At 38.0% G+C, this 25,330-nt stretch overlaps 2 protein-coding genes across 3 annotated transcripts; both read left to right on the top strand.

Annotated features, from left to right (window-relative positions):
• The first annotated feature begins 7,732 nt into the window (after positions 1 to 7,732).
• On the top strand, positions 7,733 to 11,993 carry LOC110872231 (alcohol dehydrogenase-like 7). 2 transcript variants are annotated; one of them, XM_022121011.2, is made up of 10 exons: positions 7,733 to 7,898; positions 7,985 to 8,121; positions 8,193 to 8,239; positions 8,608 to 8,933; positions 10,658 to 10,740; positions 10,840 to 10,924; positions 11,027 to 11,091; positions 11,185 to 11,280; positions 11,410 to 11,574; positions 11,742 to 11,993. In XM_022121011.2, the coding sequence occupies exons 1-10, from the start codon at positions 7,847 to 7,849 to the stop codon at positions 11,856 to 11,858; spliced, it is 1,173 nt and encodes a 390-aa protein (XP_021976703.1). In that variant the 5' UTR covers positions 7,733 to 7,846; the 3' UTR covers positions 11,859 to 11,993. The 2 variants fall into 2 exon arrangements, with proteins under 2 accessions (XP_021976703.1, XP_021976704.1); XM_022121012.2 differs by having other exon boundaries at positions 7,736 to 7,898; positions 10,849 to 10,924.
• Positions 11,994 to 15,721: 3,728 nt separating this feature from the next.
• On the top strand, positions 15,722 to 19,407 carry LOC110872230 (mannan endo-1,4-beta-mannosidase 2). The gene is made up of 5 exons (XM_022121010.2): positions 15,722 to 15,962; positions 16,058 to 16,767; positions 16,860 to 16,982; positions 18,563 to 18,774; positions 18,841 to 19,407. Exons 2-5 carry the CDS (start codon positions 16,210 to 16,212, stop codon positions 19,244 to 19,246), a joined length of 1,299 nt encoding a protein of 432 aa, XP_021976702.1. The 5' UTR covers positions 15,722 to 15,962; positions 16,058 to 16,209; the 3' UTR covers positions 19,247 to 19,407.
• The last annotated feature ends 5,923 nt before the right edge of the window (positions 19,408 to 25,330 follow it).

The raw sequence follows: 25,330 nt of genomic DNA on the forward strand, positions 1-25,330 counted from the left end.
TAGTCTCGCAAACTCGATGCTGCATCTGAATGAACAATATTTATTATTTTGATCCGCTGTGGATAAATTCAACTTCTGTAATACATTTGATATTACAACCAGAGGTTGAAGTTTATATATTTATCTTAAGCTTCCGCTGTGCATTTATATAATTGTGTGGTTTGACTATATTGTTGCCAACATCGTCACGGTAATCCCCCACCGGGCCCACCGGTGAAACACGTGGAAATCGGGGTGTGACAGAAGGAGGCTGAAGAGACGCAAGAAACTGTTCTTGGCTCTCGGCTTTGGTCAGGAGATCGCAGAAAGGCATCGGGTCACGATTTGTTCTAACGATTGTAGACCAACTCTCGAAAGTGGGTCCTAAACCACACAAGAACCAATGGGTTTTATCGGTTTCACTAACCGGATGACCGATAGCCGATAGTTGGTCGCATATTCCTTTAAATTTTCACCCAAAATCAGCAACGGTTGATGAACCTTTGGTTAGTTGACTCAGACTATCACGAAGAAGATGCATACGCTCAAGGGACGTGTTGCTATAAGCCGCTTCAAGGGCAGTCCAGATTTGCCTAGCAGTTGTGAGGCCGAGAATTTCAGCAATGGCTTGTTCAGTGAGAGAAGAATTAATGATGAGGATAGCTTGTTGATCAAGAAGGGACCAAGCTGAATATTCAGGATTCGGTTGTTCTTTGTTCTCGATCACGGAAAATTTAGAAGGCGGAGAAGAAGAGCCATCAACATGGCCGATAATACCTTGATTAGCAAGAAGAGGTAAGATTTGATATTGCCAAGAAAGATAATTAGAAGTGGAGAGCTTTATGGTAATCATGTGTAAGATGGTTGCCATAGGGATTTTGGATTCAATAGAAGAGGAGGAAGAGGATGCGGGTACTGTTTGCGTCATTGGGGAGGGGGCGATTGAAAGAAACAAGAAAATCAAAGTATCCTGGCTGATACCATGAAAGGATCGAACTCTTTGTGATGAGAGAGATGATATATTTCACTATAAATAACCTTTACAAAATACATACAAAAGGAAATGAAAAATATACATTAAATACAAAGTCAACCTAATAAATAAAAGAAGAGCAAATTACGAAAATGGCCAGAAAAATGGTTGACTTACCAAAATGGCCAACTCATGCGTCTTTGGAACGAGGCATGACGGATCCAAATGCACGGGATGCGTCTGAGATGACGATGGGATGCGTCTGATATGAAGATGGGATGCGTCTTGGAGCGGGATGCGTCCTTCAAGCACGGGATGCGTCTTTGGAGGAAAACCCAATAAAAAATGGACACGTGGCCACGGGATGCATCCTTGGAGCGAGGTATCATGCACGGGATGCGTCGTGCAAGTTTCCGGCGATGTTTTCCGGCGAGTTGCAGGGTTCCACCATTTTTTCCGACGAGTTGCAGGTTTCCGCCATTTTTTCTGGCTAGTGCAAATTTAATCTTGAAACCGCGTCTGTCATCAAGTCTTAAATACGATAACAAAGTGCGTTGCAGAGAAAAGACAATTAAGATTGCTGCTGATATAAATAATTACTGAAACCCAATCGTCACTACCCAACAATGCAACAGGGAAGACTACTTTTTTTTTTTGAAAATTAGTAAGTTGAAAGAGGAAGCAATTCCTACCCTTGAAAATGGGTAGTTGACATTTGACTAGTGTTCCACCTACTTTTCTTCTTTAATTATCTTTTGCAGACAAGAAACCCGAAAAGGCTGCAAGCCTCAATTATTGAAATGGCACTTGTCCATTTTCTATTGGGAGACGCATCAAATACTTGAGGAGTCTGTATATGCACACTTCAGGTGGCTATTTTCGTAATTGATGTGAGTCAATGGCTATTTTCATAAATAGCTCATAAAAGAATCAATCATTGATACATTGATACGATAGAATCAAGAAACAGAGAAGAAGAATTCGATCAAACCAAGCTTATTCTCATTATGAACTGAATTCGGTATATAACGACCTACAATAACGACTAACTAACTTCTTTACAATAATACCCTTTAACTATCAACATATTACAATTATCCCCTCATACTTGTTATACTTCTATTTATTACAAAAATGGCCCTTGACTATTTATTATTGTAACAATACTCCCCTGATCAACAACAAGCTTATCCTCAAGCTTGGAAAGAAGGAAAACGAAGTTGCAAAGTTTCCAAATCTTCCCAAGTAGCCTCGGTAATAGGCATTTGATCCCAATGAACTAGAACTTGAACACCAACTCGATTATTTTTCTTGACCCATTTTCTTTCCAAAATAGCACGAGGTTGCACCATTACTCTAGGAACATGAGGAAGAGGATTTACGACTGTAGCTGGACCAGGAGCAGCCTTGAGTAAGGAGACATGAAAAGTGGGATGGATTTGTGAGTCAGGAGGAAGATCAAGCTTATAAGCAACCATGCCAATTTTTTCAACAATCAAATAGGGACCAAAGTACTTAGGTCCCAATTTCTGAGAAGAATGCTTCTTCAAAGATGTTTGAACATATGGCTGCAGCTTAACAAATACCCAATCACCAACCTTGAATTGTCTTTCAGAACGTTTGGTATCAGCCAATTGTTTCATCCGATTCTTAGCCTTACACAAGTTAGACTTCAAAGTAACCAACTTTTCTTCCCGAGTTTGGAACCACTCTTCAACAGAATCAATCTTGGTGTCATGAGGAATAAAGGGAATGTGTAAAGGAGGTGGTATACCATATAGGGCCTCAAAAGGGGACATGCCAATAGCAGAATGCACAGTGGTATTATACCACCATTCAGCTAAAGTCAACTACCTAGACCATAATAATGGATCATCCATGACCATGCAACGAAGATAAGTTTCAAGGCATCGGTTGAGGACTTCTGTCTGACCATCAGACTGAGGATGGTAGGCAGTAGAGAAATTCAACTGAACACCCTGCAGTTTCATGAAATCTTTCCAAAATTGGCTCAAAAACAATGAATCACGGTTAGACACAATAATGCTAGGACATCCATGTAACTTGAAGACATGATCAAACACCAACTGGGCCACTTTTGCAGCAGTGTAAGGATGAGATAAAGAAATGAAATGGCCATATTTGGTAAACCGATCAACTACCACTAAAATAGTATCCTTCCCAGCAGACTTAGGAAGACCCGTAATAAAGTCCATAGAAATGTCAGAAAAAATAGAAGTAGGAGTAGGCAATGGTTGCAACAAACCTGGAGAAGCAACCCTTTCATACTTTGCCTTATGACAAATTTCACAATCCTTGATCCACTACTTAACATCTTTATCACATTTTTTCCAATAAAACATTTGCTTCAATCTTTGTAAAGTAGCAAAATACCCAGAATGACCTCCAATTGGAGAAGAATGACACAACTTAAGGATATCCTGCCTCAATTGTGGATCTGCTCCAATAACAATCTTATTCTTTCTTTTCAACACAGTCCCATCCCAAGAAAAATGTTTGACCCCTGATTGATGCTGCACCTTATTTAAAAGGTCCTGGACAGTGGCATCTTGTGCCTAACTGTTCTGAATCCTAGGCCACAAACAAGGGTCTATGGAACTCATGGCCATATGAAATAAAGCCAAACCCTCTACCCGTGACAAAGCATCAGCCACCAAGTTTTCCCCTCCTTTTTTATAAACAATTTCATAATCATAGCTCAACAATTTAGCTAACCATTTTTGCTGTAAAGGAGTACTGACCTTTTGTTCAAGGAGATATTTGAGGCTCCTTTGATCAGTTTTGATGATAAAGTGTTTAGTGATTAAGTAGTGATGCCAATGCTTGACCGCCATAAGAATAGCCAATAACTCTTTTTCGTAGACAGACATGGCTTGTTGTAGGGTGGAAATACCTTTGCTAATAAAGGCCAAAGGATGACCATCCTGCATCAATACAGCCCCTAAACCTTTGGAAGAAGCATCTGTCTCAACTATGAAAACTTTGGAAAAGTCTGGTAAAGCCAATACAGGAGCTGTAGTAAGAGCTACTTTAAGCTGATCAAAAGCAACTTGAGCCTCAGGTCCCCACTTAAAAGCATCCTTCTTAAGTAAATCATTAAGTGGCCTAGCCATACTGCCAAAAGCTTTGATAAACCTTCTGTAATATCCTGCTAAGCCTAAAAACCCTCTCGATTGTTTAACTGTAGTGGGTTGAGGCCAACTTTTAACTGCCTCAATTTTAGCAGGATCAGTACTCACCCCATCCTTGGTGATAACATGGCCTAAATACTCAACTTGAGAACCAGCAAATAAGCATTTGCTTCTCTTGGCCAGTAAGGAATTAGAATGGAAAAGTTGTAGAACAGCTTCTAAATCCAATAAATGTTGTTCTATTGAAGAGCTATAGATCAATATATCATCAAAGAATACCAAGACACATTTCCTTAATAAAGGTTTAAAGGTTGAATTCATCAAGGCCTGAAATGTGGCAGGTGCATTGGTCAACCCAAAGGGTAACACCATGAATTCAAAATGGCCTTGGTGAGTTTTGAAGGTTGTCTTGTGAATATCAGGTTCATACATCCTAACCTGATGGTATCCGGATCGAAGATCCAACTTGGAAAAGATAGTTGCACCACCCAACTCATCCAACAATTCATCAATCAGTGGAATTGGAAAATTATTCTTAACAGTAGCCTCATTTAACCTTCTATAATCAACACACATGCGCCAAGTTCCATCTTTTTTTTAACTAGGACCACTGGTGATGCAAAATCACTTGTACTCTCTCTAATAATGCCCAAATCCAGCAATTCTTGAGTTGTTTGCTCAAAGATATCCTTTTGAGCAGCTGGATATCGATATGGCTTCTGAGCAATTACTGACACCCCTTCTTTTAAAATAATCTGGTGATCACAATCCCTCTTTGGTGGTAAAGAAGAAGGATTGTCAAACACTTTAACATACTTCTGTGATAAAGATTCCACCATAGCTTTATTAGCAGTATCATTATTGCCATCAGGGTCTGTATTTGATGAAATGGTAGGTGCCACTTGAGCACTGAACAAATGGCCTTGAGCCAATTTAGAGGATTGCCCCACAATATTTCCCATGACTTCAGTTGAACACAGGCTAATACCCTTATCCCTATTTCCTTTTAATTCAAAATTCTTATCACTAACTGTGAATTTCATTGTCAATTCCCTGAAATTCCAGGTAATGTCTTCCAAACTTTGTAACCATTGAATGCCTAACACCATATCATAATTGGAAAGAGGAATGAGCAGGACATCAGTTTTGAACCAGTTTCCTTGCATTATCCACTGAACATTTTCACACATCTTTTGACAGTCCATGATGTTACCATCTGCCACAGTAATCCTCATAGGTAACATGTGCTTAATAGGGCATCTCATTCTATAAGCAATCCTTTCGTCCAAAAAATTGTGAGTGGAACCAGAGTCAATCAATATGTGTAACAATCTTGTACCTATAGACCCTGTAATTTGCATAGTGGAATAGGAAGGCACTCCTATAATTGCATTCAATGAGATCTGAGGTTCCAATCTCTCATGCTCATACAATTCCTCATCTACATCTTCTTCCCACACTTCAATAGAGAACAGCTGTTTATTTTTGCATTTGTGGGTTGGGGTAAATTTCTCATTACAACCAAAACACTCCCCTCTGGCCCTCTTTTCTGCTATTTCTTTGGTAGATAAACTTCTAGTGAATGGAGTTCTTGGTTTATGTGATGGTAATGGTAATAAGGATGTATTTGCAGCTGGGACAATAGCAGACTTAGGTTGATTTTCAAAGGGTTTATAAGAAGGTTTATAAGGTGTTTTAGAGTGTTGTGTGGGTAATGTGGTAAGATTAGCATTCTGTTGCCTGGCTAACATGTATGCCTCAGGTAGGTTTCTTGGTCTTAGCAATTTCAAGGGATTACCTATCTCAGGATTAAGAGCATTTAAGAAGAGACTCACAACATACTCATCACAAATAGAGACCATTGTTAAGGCTAAATCAAATTCTTGACATAGTTCCACTAGTGACCCTGTTTGTCTCAGTGATGCTAAAGCTGCCATAGCATTCTGATCCATAACCACAACAAACCTAGTAGAAATGAATGTCTTATATTCATTCCAAGGCATACCCTCAATAGACCCACCCCTAGATTTAACAAATGACTGATGCCACAATAAGGCAATATCTTCAAGATGGATGATAACATATTGTACCTTCATATTCTCAGGTGTGGAGTCAGGAGTCAACAAAAAAAAATTGTTCCACTCTACATAACCATCCTTCAACATTGGTTCCATTGAACTTTGGAAATTCGATCTTGGTCAACCTACCAAAATGATGATTTTGCTCTCTTGCATACAGATTCTGACGATTAAATCCACCTTCCATTCCATTTGTTTGAACTGTTCCCATCGTCTTCAAATTCCTTAAAATCTCTTCCATTTGAGTCGTCAACTGTAATGAAGTTTGATGCAATTGATTCTTAACTGTATCAATCTCCTCATTCATCGATGATTTGATTGTTTCCAGTTGATTTAGATTCATCCCTGTTGCAGTTTCTAATCTCTGCAACATAGCATCATGTTCTGCCATTCTTTGTTCCATCGATTGATTCCGAGTTGCCATACTGTTGAATTGATCGAAGCAATGATCAATTCAGGACTGAATTGAAGGAAATTGACCTAACAAATGATCAATTTCGATTGAAATGAACGCTGATTGTTATCGAATTGATTGAATTAGGCATGAATTTTGAATTAGGGTTTCAAATCAAGAGCGTCCAAGGATTGAACAACTCTGATACCACTTGATACGATAGAATCAAGAAACAGAGAAGAAGAATTCGATCAAACCAAGCTTATTCTCATTATGAACTGAATTCGGTATATAACGACCTACAATAACGACTAACTACCTTCTTTACAATAATACCCTCTAACTATCAACATATTACCATTATCCCCTCATACTTGCTATACTTCTATTTATTACAAAAATGGCCCTTAACTATTTATTATTGTAACAATCATGGAAGATTGTTAGGAGAAGATCACGTAGGTAGTTGAGGAGATATTTTGAGATATCTTTTGATATTAGCTTTTAATTAGTCATTGTTCTTGTATTTCATAGCACTCTCTTTCATTTAAAGAATACATACACTGCGTTTTCATTCAGCGTTACATGCTGTGTGTGAGAGGAGTGTACAACCATGTATTTTGTGACCTTTTTTGGTTAAAAAAGACAATCATGTTAAGTTTCGAGATGAATATAAAATTGACAGCCACCAACGTGTATCGCATTAACTTTGAATTTTTTTCTTTATTCGCATTAACTTTGATTTTTTTTCGTTATTAACAATTGTAGGTATACCACAGAAGGCTATTTGTTTAGCTCTTTTAATGGTTTAATCGTCTGGTTCAACACTTAATAGTTTAAACTATGCCTTTGAATAGTTAAGTATTATACTGAGTCTGAATATTAAGGCCTCTAATCTGAATTCATCAAACATTTGTCTCTAAACGGTTAAGCATTATACTGACTCGTAATGGTTAAGACCTCTTACTAGTTTAGCACTTAACAATTCAGAAGTTGCCAAACAGCCCTTAACTTATTAACCAAACTTGCCGACAATACGTTTACATTATTTGCCCTTTAAAAAAGAAAAGCAAAAGTTTATATTCGGGTAACATGGATGTTCCCATGCATAAAAGGTTAAGTATACAGACGGTTGTTGTCCCACTCATCACCAACTCCACAGGGTGAAACACAACCTACGTAGCACTCCTTAACCACTATATAGCTTCAAACATAAAATATTAAACATCCCGACAACATACAAGAAGAAATTAGGTGTCAAACACTCATTATGGAAGCAAATGGCTCCAGTAATACCGCTGGCAAACCTATCCAGTGCAAAGGTAAGTTTCTACTGAAAACCGAACATGTTTTGGTTTAATCTGTTTGAAACCGAATAATGAACACTCCCAGTTGTTGGCAATGGCAGCTGCGATTGTTCGGATACCAGGGGAGCCGCTGGTGATTGAGGATGTGATAGTTGCTCCCCCAAAACGTTGCGAAGTTCGAATTAAAATCATTTGTACTGCCCTTTGTCACACTGATCTTACCTTTTGGAAATTTAAGGTAAATAGTCATTGATTTTGAGTTAAATTTTAATCCAATCAAATGTTAACTAATTTGTTTTTGTCCTGAAGGATCCTCCTGCTGTTTTCCCTAAAATACTTGGTCATGAAGCAGTGGGGTAAAATCTGAATACTTTTATTTTTTCGAATTTATGTTTGTATTCGTGAGCACGCTTGATTTTGATTTATTTTGAACATTATTTGATATGTTTTTTTTTTTTTTTTTGTAGTTTTGATTTATTTTGAACATTATTTTGTAAATCATGTTGCTGTTATGGCTAAAAATATAAAACTATGTTGCTATTATTGGAACATTTATTTTGACCTCAATGGAAGATTTAAGTGTAGATTTGTGGTTCAAAAGATTGTCCCATGTTGTTTTCTTCTAATTTATAGTAATAAATTTATGTGTTAAATAACAAAGATGCATTTATTACTGTAAATCATATAAATCAGATTATAACTACTTCATTGTGTGACACTAAAGGATTGTAGAGAGTGTTGGAGAAGGTGTAAATGAAGTTGTTGAAGGAGACACTGTGATACCAATCTTTTTGGCCGATTGCGGCGAATGCACTGATTGTTTGTCTGAAAAAAGCAACCTATGCACAAAGTTTCCTTTGAGTCCTTCTCCTTGGATGAAAAGAGAAGAGACAAGCAGGTTCACAGACATTAATGGAGAAACTTTATACCACTTCTTGAGTGTATCGAGTTTTAGTGAGTACACGGTGGTTGACATTGCACATTTGACTAAAATCGATCCAGCAATTCCACCAAACAGAGCTTGCCTCTTAAGTTGTGGAGTATCAACCGGTAAATTATACTCTTCCTATACTCTTTTTAGTATTTATGTTCGGATTTTTAAATGATATAATTATAAATTATACTCTTCCTATACTCTTTTTAGTATTTATGTTTGGATTTTTAAATGATATAATTATTTTGTTGCCGATATGAATAACCGGCAATGTTTTCGGTATATGTCACCTAATTAACTATCTTTTTCTAATATGTTATGTCACCTAATTAACTATCTTTTTCTAATGTGTAGGTCACTAAAATAACTTTTTTTTTTGCTTTTAGTCACATGTCAACTATCTAACTTTTTGTCATCCAAGTATCACAGGATTGAGAACATAATGATAGTTTAAGGACCTACTTAGCTAAAAATGAAGTTTAGGGACCTACATAGGAAAAAAATGGAAGAGATGGTGTGATTTCAATATCCGTGACATTGTAATGTAATTTTCTTTTTGTTTCGGGTCTCCTAGTCGCTTGCTAGCCCCTTGTTCTATTTTATGCGTTTGAATAAAATAGCAGTCGTTCCAAAAAAAAACATAGGAAAAAAAATGAAGTTTAATGCCCTATACAGAAAGGGGGGGGGGTGTTAGCCACTAATAAGATTCAACTAGTTTTTTTACCCGACGCGCGTTGCGGCGGCTTCGTACGCGAAATAGTAACGTATAAACTACAATCCACCAAACTCGTTTCCGAACTAAATTTACGTCAAAACGGATGATAACTCAAATTTATACGGTCGAATCAAACCGTATTACATTTGACCCGATTTGTTTTCAAACAAAATTTACGTCAAAACGTGCATCAAAATATTTTATAATTGACCCAACTCATTTTCAAACAAAAAGTACGTTATCGCGTAGACAAACTCGAATTTATGCCGACACGTGACACGTCCATAAAAAGTAAAAAGCGTAAGAAATTAGTTTTAGGGTAAGCTCGAAACTTTAGAAACTTAAGGGGGTCAAAGTGACATTTACAACATTAGAGGGTTACCTTTGATATTACAGCTGGGTTTGAGGATAGAATGGGTTATATGTCAAAACTTTAAGAGTTAAAGAGAAGTTAGAAAATATGGGGGCCTTTTTTGTCAAGTTAGAAAGTAGGAGGGTCGTGTTTGTCCAGTTAAAAGTTGATTTTTATCAAGTTATAAATTTGAGGGGTGAATTTTGTCAGTTTAGAAAAGTTGGGGGCGACTTTTGTCAAATCAGAAAGGTTGCCGACCTTTCAGTTTAAGATTATATAGAATTAACTTTGGATGTTTTGTCTCAATTGCTAAGTGTTATGTGCTTTGTCCAAGGCTTGATGTAAAACTACTATCGAGCCGGGTGTCTCACTGGAAGCAGTCTCTCTATTCCGACGGGGAAGAGGTAAGGCTGTCTACATATTACCCTCCTCAAACCCTACCTTAGCTTTGCTATTGGTAGGATTTATTGATTATAATGATGGTGATGATGATGAACCTTGGATGTTTTGTCAAGGCTTGTTAAATGCACTAAGCTAATGCTTGTAACGAGAATACGTAGGTGAAAGTTGTTAGACCTTTGAGGTAAAACATTCTAAGAATACACTTCAACAATGATATGAATCCTTATAGGTTCTGGTTAGAATATGATACCAATATTATATTTTGAACTAGTACTACAAAAAATTACAAATGTGGTAAATTAGTGATAAAATCTATCAAATTTAAATTTGGAAAGTACCAAGCTTGACCTAAAAAGTCATTATGCTTTCAGGGGTGGGTGCTGCCTGGAAAACGGCCAAGGTGGAAGCTGGAACAACCGTTGCTATATTCGGACTAGGTGTCATTGGTCTAGCGGTATGATTTCGTAACTGCATGTTTTGAAAAAAACGGATAATTTGATTATGAACTAGCTAGCCGAGTCACATTTATGGTTTTAACTTATTTAAAAAAAAGTTCTTACAGGTAGCCGAAGGAGCGAGGCTATGTGGAGCTAAGAGGATCATAGGAATTGATGTGAACCAAGACAAGTTTGAAATAGGTAATTTCTAATTTGAATATTATTATGATATGGTAATATCCACTCATAAGGATCATATGTAGTTAGTTTTAGATTTTCTTTAATTTTTTTCTTTTAAATCAGGAAAGAAGTTTGGAGTAACTGATTTTGTAAACCCTAGTAACTGTGGGGACAAAACTGTGAGCCAGGTAACTTAACCATAGTTAAATCACCATTTGCCATGATAAGATATCACTTGATCAATAATAGAATGAGGATTAAATGATGTCATCTTGGGTCAGGTAATAATGGAGATGACTGGAGGTGGTGCAGACTATTGCTTTGAGTGTGTTGGTATGAAGTCACTTGTTCATGAAGCTTATGCTTCTTGTAGAAAGGTCGGTTTTATCTTTAATTTTGTTCGACTTATTTCAAACGGGTTGATGATCTGCATGCCTTTCATCATCATCCATACTCGGTTAAAGCTCTAATTAATTTTTTTTTGCACGTGTGAATGTAATCGTTAGGGATGGGGAAAAGTAGTCGTGTTGGGAGTTGACCAACCGGGGGCTATGTTAACTTTTAGTTCTTTTGAGGTACTTCATAGCGGGAAATCAATCATGGGATCCTTTTTTGGAGGTCTTAAACCAAAATCCGACATTCGTATCCTTGAAAAACGCTATATGGATAAGGTAAGAAGAATAGTGTCACTTTGGTTCTCCATCTTTGGCTTCTGAGGTCAATCCAACTTGATATGGTTTATAGTACAAATTAGGACTAGTGCATGTTATGAAATTATTCAAAAAATAATAAATGTATTCTTTCACCAAAAGTTTATTATAATTCATGACCAATTCAGGAACTTACTCTTGACGAATTTGTCACACATGAAGTTGACTTTAAGGACATCAACAAGGCTTTTGACTTGATGTTGGAAGGAAAGAGTTTAAGGTGTGTAATCTGGATGAACAAGTGACTTCATTTTAACTTTCATGAGTTGTTACTGTTGCATCTGTTGTAAAGATAGATGACAACTTTGTCAAGTTCTTGATTAACTTTTATTGTATTATAATATAATATAATAATGCATGTGTTTGACTATTGTCTACAATGATTGGTTCATCTTCCCTAATTAATTAGTTGGAATCCTCTTATGGCATCTTAATCACTCATGTTTCATAATTATTTTTTCTAATATATTATAGAAATATTGGATTTTAATAATCCCCAACTATACGTCGTCGGCCGCCAACAGTCCCAACTTCAAAAATAACCACTGGCAGTCCCAACTATTGACATATTGGCCACCAATGGACCTTGACTAACAAAATTCTAACGTTGTTAGTCTCCGGTCGCCGCAAAAACCGTTTTTGTCCAGAAAAAAAGTTTCTAAAGGTCAATCTAAGGTTACAAAGAGGTTAGGGACGAAAATGTTGAGTTTTCCGGCTAAAAAGTTGAGTCTTCCAGTGAAAAAGTTGAGTCTTCCAGCGAAAAATAAGTTTTCCGGCGACTTTAATAATTTGGGTTTTACTAGAAAAAGGTTCCCAAAGGTCCATAATAAGGTTACAAAGAGGTTCGGGACAAAAATGTTGAGTTTTCCGGCAAAAAATGAGTCTTCTGGCCAAAAGACGTTTTTCCGGCAACCGGAGACTAACAGCGTTAGGTTTCTGTTAGTCCGGTCCCATTGGAGGCCAATATGCTAAAAGTTAGGACTTCCAGTGGTTATTTTTAAAGTTTGGACTGTTGGCGGCCAACGGCGAATAGTTGAGATTATTAAAATCCAATATTCTTATATTATGTTTTGGAGGTTGTCTGGATATTTCCAAACTATAAATTATTAACAAATTTATGCTTTATGTGGTTGAAATATAGGCATTAAGAGTTTTTCAAAAAACTTTTGCATTTTTCACTTTTAACCCAAAGATTTTAATCTTTTCATTTTAACACCTTTGACTTTTTTACTTTTAACAAAAAGCTTTTCATATTTTGCAATTTAACCCCCAACACTTTTTTATTTTCAACTCTGGTCTCCCATACTTTTCATCTTTTGCAAGTTTTTCGTTTTAAGTTTCGTTATAAATTTTTTCGAATCAACATGCGTGTAGGGTTCAACATTTTTTCGTCTGTTTTTCCTGTTTGACAAGAAGTCGCAACACGTCGATTTTTCTTCGTTTGACAAGTTCGTCGTAACACGCGGGTCCTGCATCGACTTAGTTATTCTTTTATACGTTTTACATGTATGTCTATTTTTTCGTATTAACACGCTGCAATGTACGTGCATTGTTCAACGATTTTACGTCTATTTTTCGTTTGATATTATTTTTTACTTTTTAATTTATTTTTTACGAGATCTTCTAATGTTGGTGGTCGCTGGCAGTGTTGTGGCATTAGTGCTACTTGGCACGATTTTACGAACGTATTTAACCTATTAAGTTTTTTTACTAATAATTTTTTGAGTTTACACCTATATCTCCTTTACTTAAGAAAAACTAATTTTTATGCTCATATTTTTAGGTACGTGTTGATATAAATTATAACTGCTCTACGTTTCGACGTAAACTTTTTATGTTAAGTATAATATGTTTTCGTTTAAAAAAACAATTTTCACATACATCTTTTTATTTACGTTTCGGTATAAATTCGACTTGGTGTATATTTCGAGTAAACATTTTGAAAAACGAGTCAGGTCAAACATAATATGTTTTCATGATTTTATAAATGTTTTGTAAATTTTGTTTCAATCTAAGTAGAGTCAAATTACGGCTTTTTTTTTTCTTTTTTTAAAGCTCTAATTAATCTCTTTTGATTATACGTGTAAACATTTCCACTATAATAATTACATTTTCTATGTATAACTCGGATCATATATAATATGCTATAATTATACGATACAAATTTGATTTCTTCATCTTTAAATCCAATCACAATGCCTATCCAAATTCGAAACACGTGTTTACAATGTACTCTTGTTAGACCATGTGTAGTGGTAATGTGGTATAATGCCCCCACCATGGGGCATTATCCGACACGTGGCGTCCTAGTCAGCGATGGGGCATTATAGCAAAAGTGGCGTAGTGGGGCATTATGCCAATAACCCCCATTCAATCATTTCACAATCATTTCACAATTATTTTTTTTAATTTAAAACATAAAAAACTTCATTAATTTAAAAAAAATACATTACTTGAAATAAATATAAAAAAACTGAAAATAAAAAAAAACTGAAAAAAAAACCGAAACAAAAAAAATAAACTTAAAAAAAAATAACATGATCTAGATTCCATATTTTTCTCTAATTTTTTGGCGACGCATTTGCGCAAGGATCAACGCATCGCCTTGTAGGTGGTCGATAGGTTTGGACAAAAACTCAATGTCCTTTTCCATTTGCCTCGCCTCTTGCATCTCATTAATTTTTTTGGTTTCGGCCACTCGTTCCTTCATAATCTCATAACGTTGGTGGCCGAGGTCGCGAATGTCTTGGAGACGACGGTTCATCTCGTCGAAATCTTCCTTTAACTCGAGATCGGAAGACGACTCGACCGTTTTTTTCCCGGTTCCCTTTCTTCTACCGGTGGGTCGGACCAACTCTTCTTGAATTCCCTCGTCAACGTCCACCGCCTCATTTAAATCAACATTGCGGGCATCCGATGTCGGAGTTGACGGGTCAACGGAGGATGATGTTTTTGACCTTTTAGCCCGACGTCTACTACTAGACGTCATTGGATTAACTACCGCCCACTTTGGACTTTTTCGTAGTAGCTTCCAACACTTATAGTACGTGAAAGGGCATTTTGTCCTCTCGAACTCCTCCAAAGTCTTCGTTAAAACCCCCACGTCACCTTCACCGCTCGGCCGATTATCGTAGTTACGTTGGAAGACTTCTTGGAACGCATGACACTTGTTGTTGAGGTCGGTCCATTTGCTAGAAATGGAATCTTTGTCCCGATGTTCACCTTGACCCCACGTGCTAAAGAAGAGTGCACGAACCCTATCCCAAAAAACCGGGTCCGTTTGAAAGTTTGCTACAAAAAAAATAAATATAAGTTGTATGTTAAAAATTAAAGTAACAAAATAAGTAAAATAATATTTATATAAAATAGTTACCGGTCTCTTCGTCCTCCGAAATGTCGAGAAACGCCCGAGTCAACGTGAATTCCTTTTCCTTCGTCCATTTAATGATATTTTTTTGTACGCCGCGGTGCGTCTTTTTCCTTCTTCTTATGCGACCTTTTGCCGCGTTTCGATGTTTCTTGCACCGGTTCGGGTTGCGTCTCCGGTACGACTTCCACATCGGGTTCGGCTTCGGGTTGTGACGGTTGAAACCCGCCGGCTTGACCATAGCCGAAAGTGGGAGGAACAAACGGAGGGGCGCCACTCAAGTAAGCCGCGTAAGTTAAAAAGCTCGGGTCCATGTCTTGAAGGTTGTACGGGGTTTGCGGTTGGGTTGTGTTCGGGTTCGTGGGTCTTGCGGGGACACCAAAAGGAGGGCGGTATGGATGCATGATTGTATAAAAATTAGAAGAAAGTGGGAAAGAAAGTGAGTTTTTTATAAAAAAAAAAGTGAGAATGTGGGGTATATATTTATAGTGGGAATATTTTAAATTAAAAAAAAAAATTAAATAATATGACCGTTGTCAACGGTCAAGAAAGTGGCCCCCTCTCTTTTTAAGCGTTATAATTAAAACGCCGGGCGAATTTTTTTTGAAAAATAACGCCCTATAACGCCGTGTGTAATGGCATAAGGGGCGTTATAGGGCGTTTTAATTGAAAAATTTTTAAAAAACACGCCCAGTACGGGCGGTCTTACGAGTTATTAATTCATTTGGATCTTTTTTTTCTTATTATCCCAAACCCAAATTATCGTTCCACTTGTGGTGAAATAAATCCCCAAATCGTGAAAACCCTAGCAACTGATATCATGTGTTCGAAATCAAAATCAAGATGTGAAACAACGTGCCTTTCGAGATCCAAGAGGAAATCATCAAACATCTCCCTGTAAAATCACTCATTCGTTGCCGATCAGTCTCCAAATCATGAAAATCTCTCATCGGTAGCTCAAATTTATCACTCTTTACTACAGGTCCCAACAACACCACCTACTTGTTATATTTATTTATTATCGCTGATTCGATTCTCTCTTTCTTTCTTTCTTTTTTATTTCCAAATCTGCTGCAGTCGGTGCACGTGCCATTTGCCCCACCTCCCCTCCCCTGTTTTTCTTGTTTCTTTCTCAATTCATTAACTCGGATTTTGTGAATTTCTTTGAAAGGAGATCTGGGTTTGGGAGAAACCTGAAGATCCGACCAAACCCTAATCTGGTTAAGTGTATGATGGGTAGCAATAGTTTGGTTTGGCCAATACTTGGATTTGCATCCATCCTTGTGTTTGTTTACTTGTCTTTTGGGGGTTTGTTGAGTGTAAATTACAAAAATGACCCCAGGTTGAGTTTTGTGGAGAGGAATGGGACTAATTTTGTTGTGGATGGGAAAGTGTTGTATGTGAATGGATGGAATTCATATTGGTTTATGGAGCATGCTGTTGTTGATCATAGCCGGCCAAGGATCAGGGAGATGCTTCAGGCTGCAGCCAAAATGGGCCTCACTGTCTGCAGAACTTGGGCTTTTAATGATGGTGACTATAATGCCCTTCAGGTTGCTCCTGGACAGTTTGATGAGAGAGTTTTCAAGGCCTTGGATTATGTGATTGCTGAAGCAAGACAAGTTGGAATCAGGCTTTTGTTTAGTTTGGTTAATAATCTCCAAGCGTATGGCGGCAAGACTAAGTATGTGAAATGGGCATGGGATGAAGGTGTCGGCTTGAGTGCCTCGAATGACTCGTTCTTCTTTGATCCATCAATTCGCCTTTATTTTAAGAATTATGTCAAGGTATTTACTCTACTTAGTACTTACTTTCCCTTTCACTATTGTCCTTACTTTACATTTTTAAATATGCTCATCTGCTTTGCTTTGCTTTGTAGACCATCTTGACTAGAAAGAACACCATCACTGGAGTCGTATACCGCGATGATCCCACCATTTTTGGGTGGGAGTTGATCAACGAGCCCCGTTGCATTACTGATGCATCCGGTGATACTTTACAAGTAACTCATCTCTTTTACGCCTTTGTTTTTCAATTTTATAATTAGTTACATATAAATAATTACAACATAAAATCGGCTCATTTATTAGCCCATGTGTAGTGGTCACCCCCTTTATCCCAACATAACCCTCCATATCATGTGTGTAGTGGATTGAGCCCCATTTAGTTTTATATATATGTGTGTGTGTGTGTGTGTTGTGTGTGAGAGAAACCAAAACAATAACCCATGGTTTTAAAAAAACTCTTGAGGCGTGCGCCTCGAGGCGAAATGGCCAAAAATCGAGTATGAGGCGCGCCTCATGTGAATTTTAATTGTATATGAGAGGGGCTGAGGCGCTAAGAAAGCTGCGCCTTAGAGGATTTTGATAGTTGTTTTTGATGTTTTTGCCTTTTTGTGTCAATTTCAAGCATTTCATGTCTTTTTTATGTGTGTTTTTGATGATTTTGGTGAATCTGATGATGAAATTAGTTAGTATTATTATTTTTGAAAATATATATAATTTTTATATTTATATACTAGTAATTTGCCCGCGCGTTGCGGCAGGAGTCAGGACGGCGAGATAAGACTATAAGCAACTGGAAGCATACACAATTCATAGTTGTTTATCCTATGCAGGATAATAAATTTTCATTTTAGCATACAAAAACATTTTATATAGTGTAGCATCCGTGTCAATCCTACAGGAACATAAGTTACCATTTTAACCTACAAAAACGTTTCATAAGGTGTAGCATCCGTGTTAACCCTAGTTATCTATCTTCTTCATAGCTAGATCTTCCTCTGTAAAAAAAAAAATAATAAAGAATCAATAACTTAGTATTTATACTGTATACATAACATATTTGATTCAGTTTTAGTTTTCCATTCTACTTGCATTATATTAACACAAAGAGATCCCTTTTTGGCTGCAATCCTTATATAATCAACATAACATAAAATGTAAAAGTCCATACATATAAATTGAGTAAAAACCCGCCTCTGTAATTCAATTTACATTCCACGCGTTCAAGTCATATCCTACTACAGCAAAGTAAATTAATTTTTCTTAACAGTTGAAGATAAAGTCCAAAACTCTTTATAAACAAAAATAAAAATCAAAGCTAAAACGTGTCAAACGTCTAACAACATTGTCAATTGTAGTTTGTTGGGTTTATGTAGTCTGACCCATTACTCAATTTAAATTGTAACTTGTTATTATTATTCGATTTCAAGTCAATTAACTCAATAAACAGAACCAAAACCGTGTAAAACAGAACCAAGTTGCACTTAAATTAACCTAATTAGAATCTCATCCGAAACACTCAAGACGTACCATAATTGGAAAAGAAAGCATAAAAGGTGAATGCAATTACAATTCAGCCAAGCATCACACCCTTCATGGATGGAGCCCCATAACGCCTAGGGGGGCGGTGTTCTGGGCGCTATGGGGCTTTATAGCCCAAGATGGCGCCTGCACGAGCCACTACACATGGCCTTAGCAGTAAAGGAGCCACCTCTGTTTTTTTTTTTTTTTTTTTTTTTTTTTTACTTATGAATTTCGTTTGTTGTAGTAACTACAAATTGTGTGGTTGTAATTGCAGGATTGGATAGAAGAGATGTCTTCTTTTGTTAAGTCAATTGATAGGAAACACTTGTTGACCATTGGTCTCGAAGGGTTTTACGGTCCTAATAGTCCTAAGAAAGATACCGTCAATCCTGAATTTTGGGCTGCTGATCTTGGAGCTGATTTTATACGTAACTCTGCACCCTCAACCGTCGACTTTGCATCTGTTCATATTTATCCTGACCATTGGTAGGTAACCTTTACCTATCGTTTATCTCATCACTTTTAGAAACTTAACTCATGATATACATATAGGTTTAAAAAGAAGACTCTTGAAGGAAAACTAATGTTTGTGGCCAAATGGATGCGCTCTCACATCGAAGACGGTGATCAAGTGCTGAAGAAACCTGTGATGTTTACAGAATTTGGTTTATCAGATCTAAACAAAGGTTTCGACCCTCTGCAACGAGACCGATTCTACAAAACTGTTTTTGATGTAATCTATGAATCTGCAAAGAAAAAGGGGGCCGGGGGAGGATCGTTTGCGTGGCAGTTCTTCGTTGAGGGAATGGAAGATTATAATGATGATTTCGGGATAGTGCCATGGAAGAGAGCTTCGACTTACGAGATTATAATCCAGCATACGTGCAGGTTAGCTAAAGCTCATGGGACGATTGCATCGCAAAAAGAAAAGTTGAAGCGCCTTTGTAATCAGCGATGAATGAAGAATGTTACTAGATAAAGTAATTGTTTTATATAGATGATGTTTACTTTTATGTAAACCATACAATTCATTCTTTCTCTTTTAATTATATAAGGTTATGTGAGTAAAATGTGTGATTCTTCACTCAAAGATGACTATTTCTTTGTTAATAATTAAAAGAGAGTGTTACCAGATAATATAACTGTTTTATATAGATCACTAAAGGTTTTCAATATACAAAATGTGAGTTTGAGTTGATACAACATATATAAAACTCAAGTTTGATCAACAAACTACTTTTGGTCATTTTGTGCTTCAATCGCTTGTAGACATCACTATTCACACTATGTTTTTATCTTGGGACATTAATACATGTCGTAATAGTATGTTTAAAACTTTTCTAAAAGATCATATTATAAAAGTTATAAGAAAAAAAAAACAGATTATGTTATAAAAGTTTCTCTTAATACACAACTAGTGAGTTTTCCTCGCGTTTCGCGACGGGAATTCCATCGTTATCTGTTTGGTTTGTTAGGGTACCGGCACTCGCTATAGCAATCGAAAGAGAAAACCTTACATCAATAAAAAAAATAATAAAAACGAGTATGATGTTGTTAATTGATATCGGTTCGGTTGGTTTGCGTTCTATGTTTATTTTTTTCAACATTGCAATGTAAATTTTATTACAAACGAATATTGTGCCACTATCGTACCAAACCTAACTGAAACCGACTGAACAACATCTGTATCAGTGCCAATATTGATTTTTATTATTATTGTTTTCGATCAACTGACACCGCCATACCGTGTCGAACCGAACAACATCGGTACCCGTATGTATTCATTTTTATGGTTCCTTGTTTGATAACAGACATCGTATCGCTACCGTACCAAACTGAACCGAAACGAAACCAAACGAACAACATTGGTTTGGTACCAATATTTATTTTTATTGTTTTTTTATTCTTTCGTTAAACTGACACCGTATCGCTATCTTAACATACTGTACAATATCAGTATCGATACCGTATTCTTTTTATGGTTTCTGGTTTCGGAAATTATTCATTTATACAACTCCATATGTGACAGTAAGTGAATATAATTACGCCAATGAGGTAGTGGTGGAGTGGTTGGGGAAAAGGCTTGGTGTTCCTTGTGACCCAGGTTCGACTCCACTCTCCTCATTATTTTATGTGGCATCCAGGTGAAGGGCGAATACGGGTGGTGCCGGTTCGTCTTGGATGGGAGGCGAGGTTTTACTGATTATTCCACTGTCGTGCCTTCGGGCGGGTGGAGGTCGGGTTTCCGCGCATCTGGGAGAGCCAAGGGGCTGGCGGCGGTCGAGTAGTCGACCTTGGCCACAGCGCCTGGTGTCACGGTGGTTGGCACGTCATTTCTTGTCGTTCAAAAAAAGTGAATATCATTACATGTACCATGACAAAAGCTTGCCGAATGTTAAAAAAAAATGGATTTTTACATATTTCCCCTATCCTAAGAGGGCTTATTAGTTATTACGTATTTCCAAAAAAAAAAAAAAACAATTACATGTTTCTCCATTTTTTTTAGGAAATTACTCAATTACCCTTTTTTCTTATCCCAAAATCTTCTCCCAAAGAAGACGAGCAGATGTTTCTCTGAGCATGGCCGAACCCCACACGAGCAGAAGACTTATGTATTAATCGTTGATCGTTGTTTTATGTTTTAGTTCTATTGATCGTTGTTGTTATGCTCTTGTGCTTCATTTGTTTCTTTTTTTATTCAAAGTCAACATTTGGCTTATACAAAATTGAAAACAGAAAACTTTTGAGCAGATTATGATTGAAGTTATCTTACCCAAATTCCATTATTTTTAATGAGAGCTTATATTTGACAGTCCAGGAAACTACAATTCTCAACAATCAGAAACTGAGAGAGGGCACGGTGGTCAACGTGTTTCGGACCCACATATCTTCAATACCACACAAACAAATGCGAGGCCTGAGTCTGCTAGAAATATGCCTCAGTCTCACCATGAACAACCGAGCTTAAGTGGTTAATGGTGGGGGAAACAGAGAGAAGGGGGGGTGGGGTTGGGTTGTTTTGTTTTTATAGAGTGGAGAAGATGAAGGGTAATTTTGTCATTTCACATCCACTTAACGGAGAAAACTAACGGACATCCACTCCAGGGACTATCCGAGTAACAAACTGTCAAACCACAGGGAGCACCGGTGTAATTTCCAAAAGTTGGGGACTATATGTGTTATTTTGCAAAACCACAGGGACTATCCGTGCATTTTACTCTAAACTAAGACTCTTTTCTAATTTCTCTTAATATACAACTAGTGAGTTTTCCTCGCTTTTCGCCACGGGAATTCCATCGTTATCTGTTCGGTTTGTTGTGGTACTGGCACCCGCTATAGCAATCGAAAGATGTTGTTTAGTTGATATCGGTTCGATTGGTTTGCGTTCTATGTTTATTTTTTCAACATTGCAATGTAAATTTTAGGGTTATTGGATTTTATCACCCCCAACTATTGGCTATTGACTGCTGCCATTCTCAACTATCACTTTGACGCCCATCACCCCTAGCTTAACACTTGGTGTGTTCTGTCACCACATTATTAACTGATCACTAACTTTTGATCTTGTTACTATACTTTTGAGGGTGTCATAGGAATCTTAGGAAGGTTTTATGGATTTTAGGACACCTCCAAAAGTATAGTAACATGATCAAAAGTTAGTGATCAGTTAACGACGTGGTGACAGAACACACTAAGTATTAAGTTGGAGGTGGCGGACGTCAAAATGATAGTTGGGGTGGCAGCGGCCAATAGCCGATACTTAGAGGTGATAAAATCCAATAACCCTAAATTTTATTACAAACGAATATTGTACCACTATCGTACCAAACCTAACTGAAACCAACTGAACAACATCAATATCGATGCCAATATTTATTTTTATTATTATTATTGCTTTCAATGACACCGCCATACCATGTCAAACCGAACAACATCGGTAGCCGTATGTATTCATTTTTATGGTTTCTTGTTTGCAGTGGCGGACCTAGGAATTTTTCCATGGGAGTGCGGAACATTTTTAAAAATTTTAGGCCTGATGAAACAATGGTTAACCGGGCAGGATTAACACACTGGTCTCGTCAAGAAGGGTTAATCCCTTCCTGAAGGGGTAAGGTCCCAAAAACCTCATAAAAAGGATTTGAGACATACCACCAACTGGCCTTTCAACCTTTTAACCTTGCGCGACCGCGCATTGGTCTTACAGAAGGGAGGAAGAAATCAACAAGCGATAGTCGCGCGCCCAAAGGAAAGCATAAAATCCTTGCGCCGCCTTCCATTTAGCAAAGGGTTAAAACCCTGAGATCAATACTTCCGCCCAAATATCCAAACTTGGATATTATTTTACCCAGACTTGGGATTTATTCAGCTGTGTACACACAGTAAGATGTCACACTAGATTACAGCAGTAATCTTCTAGAAAGAATATGATCGTGCACCACCCAGACGGTTATAACCGTCTGGACACGTGTCACTACCACAAACGTTCCCGAAATCACAACAATAGCATGGGATTGGAGAATGATCTCCACTTAATCACTTTCCACGTGGCAATTCCCCAGCCATAGATCAAGTCACGATCCGTGTGCATTCACATCGGATCAAGGCAACTTAACATGGATTTAGAAGAACTTGACGGAAGAAAATGTAACCGCTACGGCGTTAGCATCTTCCGTTATCTTTTCAATAACAGGTTTTCCCTCCCAAACTCCCGGTTATAAATACGAGAACTATTCAGGTATAAACCCAGATCACATTCACTTCTCAAATACTTTATCTTCTCCATTACCAATACTTATTCTCATACCGGAGTCGGGTCAAGGAGAGAACCCCCTTCTCCCCTTGACGAGGCTAACGGTGCTCTGTTTTGCAGAATCACCGGAGAAGAAGCTCGGTAGCAACTGAATCAATCGAGAGAGAACTAACCCTTTTATGCGGATTCAAACCCCCTAGATACTTCGGTTCCGACCATTGATCTAGTGTTTCTTCATTGGCGCCCACCGTTTTCTCAGTTTTTCTAGTTTTTACCTCGTGTCGATTCAGTTCATTCCATTTTTCTGTTTTTGCACATGGCAGAAAATTCATCTTCTCACCGGCAACCTGGTCCTCGACCAAATGTCGGAAACAATTTACCAGTAGAAGGGATTGTAGAAGAAACCTCAGACGATAATGAGGTTCAGTCCAATCGGGCAAATGATCCTGTTACTCCAGGAATATTACCAGCAAATCCCGCTCAATCAATCTTACCACCAGGAGAAACTCCGATATCATGGTATGTCCGGTCACAAGGGGCATTAAATGCAGTATACACACAGTTGTGTGCCCAAACTACTCCCGTGACCCAATCACGAAGGCCGGGATCTAGAGCTCATGCTTCCCAGCGAGAAGAATCAACTTATGATGGTACAGGTAGCTACCAGAGACAACACTATGATGAACCACACCCTCGTCGAAGACAATCGGTTCACGATAGGTTGGGTTCCCAATGGGACACTCACACCGATGAGTCAGATCAAACATATCGTTTGAGTGCAAATACTAGCGTGTTCAGCAGACTACAGCCAAACTCTAACAAATCCAGACCTCGAGCGGTTTATAACCCTGAGGCAGAGCATAATTATGACTTAGTTTACCGACCTGCAGAAGCAGCGGAAAACTCGAAGTTTATACTGGAGATAGCTCTGGCTCCATTGGAGAGGGCGAAGTTACCATCTAACGTCGGGAAATTCAATGGATTAACTGACCCCGATGATCATCTGAGAGTCTTCACCAGTGCAGGGTTGGTTGGCGGTTGGACTCTTCCGCTATGGTGTCATTTGTTTGTCCAAACACTAACTGGCCCAGCACGAATCTGGTTTGATAACCTACCGACGGGGCAAATCGAGTCATGGAAAGACCTGCGCCAAAAGTTTTTAACAAACTTCAGCCAGCAAAGGCGTTCCATGCGGGATACATCCGATGTCATGAACATCTGGCGTCGAGATGACGAGAATCTGGAGGATTTTATCACCAGATACAATAAGGAAGTGTTGGAAATCGGTGGTGTTCACGAACAACTAATCCGTGCTCAGTTTAAATACGCGGTTAGATGTGACGACATGGTCAAAGTATTATCCGGAACAGAGGGCCTTCCCAAGAGTTGGGAAAAGATAATGGCGGCGGCCAAGGTTTATGCGCAGACTGAGAAAAACCTCACTACAAACAGGCCACCACCACCACACAACAGGCCCACAGACCTAAGTGCGACCGGTGACAGAAGGTTCAAAAAATCCTGGCGCGAGTCACCAGGAAATCGTTCGTCTGAAGATGCGCGCACAACAATTGATAAGCTCTATGCACAAAGAGAAAACAAGCACGAAAATAGGGAGAGGCAGTGGACTCCTCTAACAAAGACCCCGGCAGAGGTTCTGAGTACTGAGGACTACCAGTTCAAACCTCCGATTCCGATGAAGAGTAAACGTGGTCAAGACTTGGCGCAATACTGCGAATATCATAAGGACAGTGGGCACACCACAAACAACTGCATATCCCTGCGCACAGAAATAGAGAAAGCCCTAAAAATGGGGAGTTTACGCATCTACTCCAGAATATGCGCAAGGAGAAGCAGATTACCCGTAGGAAAAACATCAAATGCGGCAGAACTGTCAGGGAGTAAGTTAAGTTCCATCTAATTATTAAAGACTTTGTAACGCCTCTGAGCTTTATCCATGAATAAAATTACAAAGTTTCTATTATTTTTGTTTACAAAGTGCATGCAATTTCTTTTTAGTAAGCGCAAAACATTATGGTAGTAAAACAAGCTTCATGCGAGGTCAGTGATCACGTCACAAACGACCATAAACTCACACATGAGCTTCATACCAATCTCATTCGCCTTACTCAAAATAAAAGTAATTGTACTCATGCAAAATATTGTAAAGACATTCAACAAAACAAATAGAAACATATTATCTTCAGCGTACAAATACGCTCTAAAGAGCTTCAAACACAGCATTGTCCTGAACCTTTGCGCAACAGCGCAATAACAAAACAAGGATCTACATCC

This window comes from Helianthus annuus, chromosome 8 (genome assembly GCF_002127325.2).
Source record: "Helianthus annuus cultivar XRQ/B chromosome 8, HanXRQr2.0-SUNRISE, whole genome shotgun sequence".
Taxonomy (NCBI): Eukaryota; Viridiplantae; Streptophyta; class Magnoliopsida; order Asterales; family Asteraceae; genus Helianthus; species Helianthus annuus.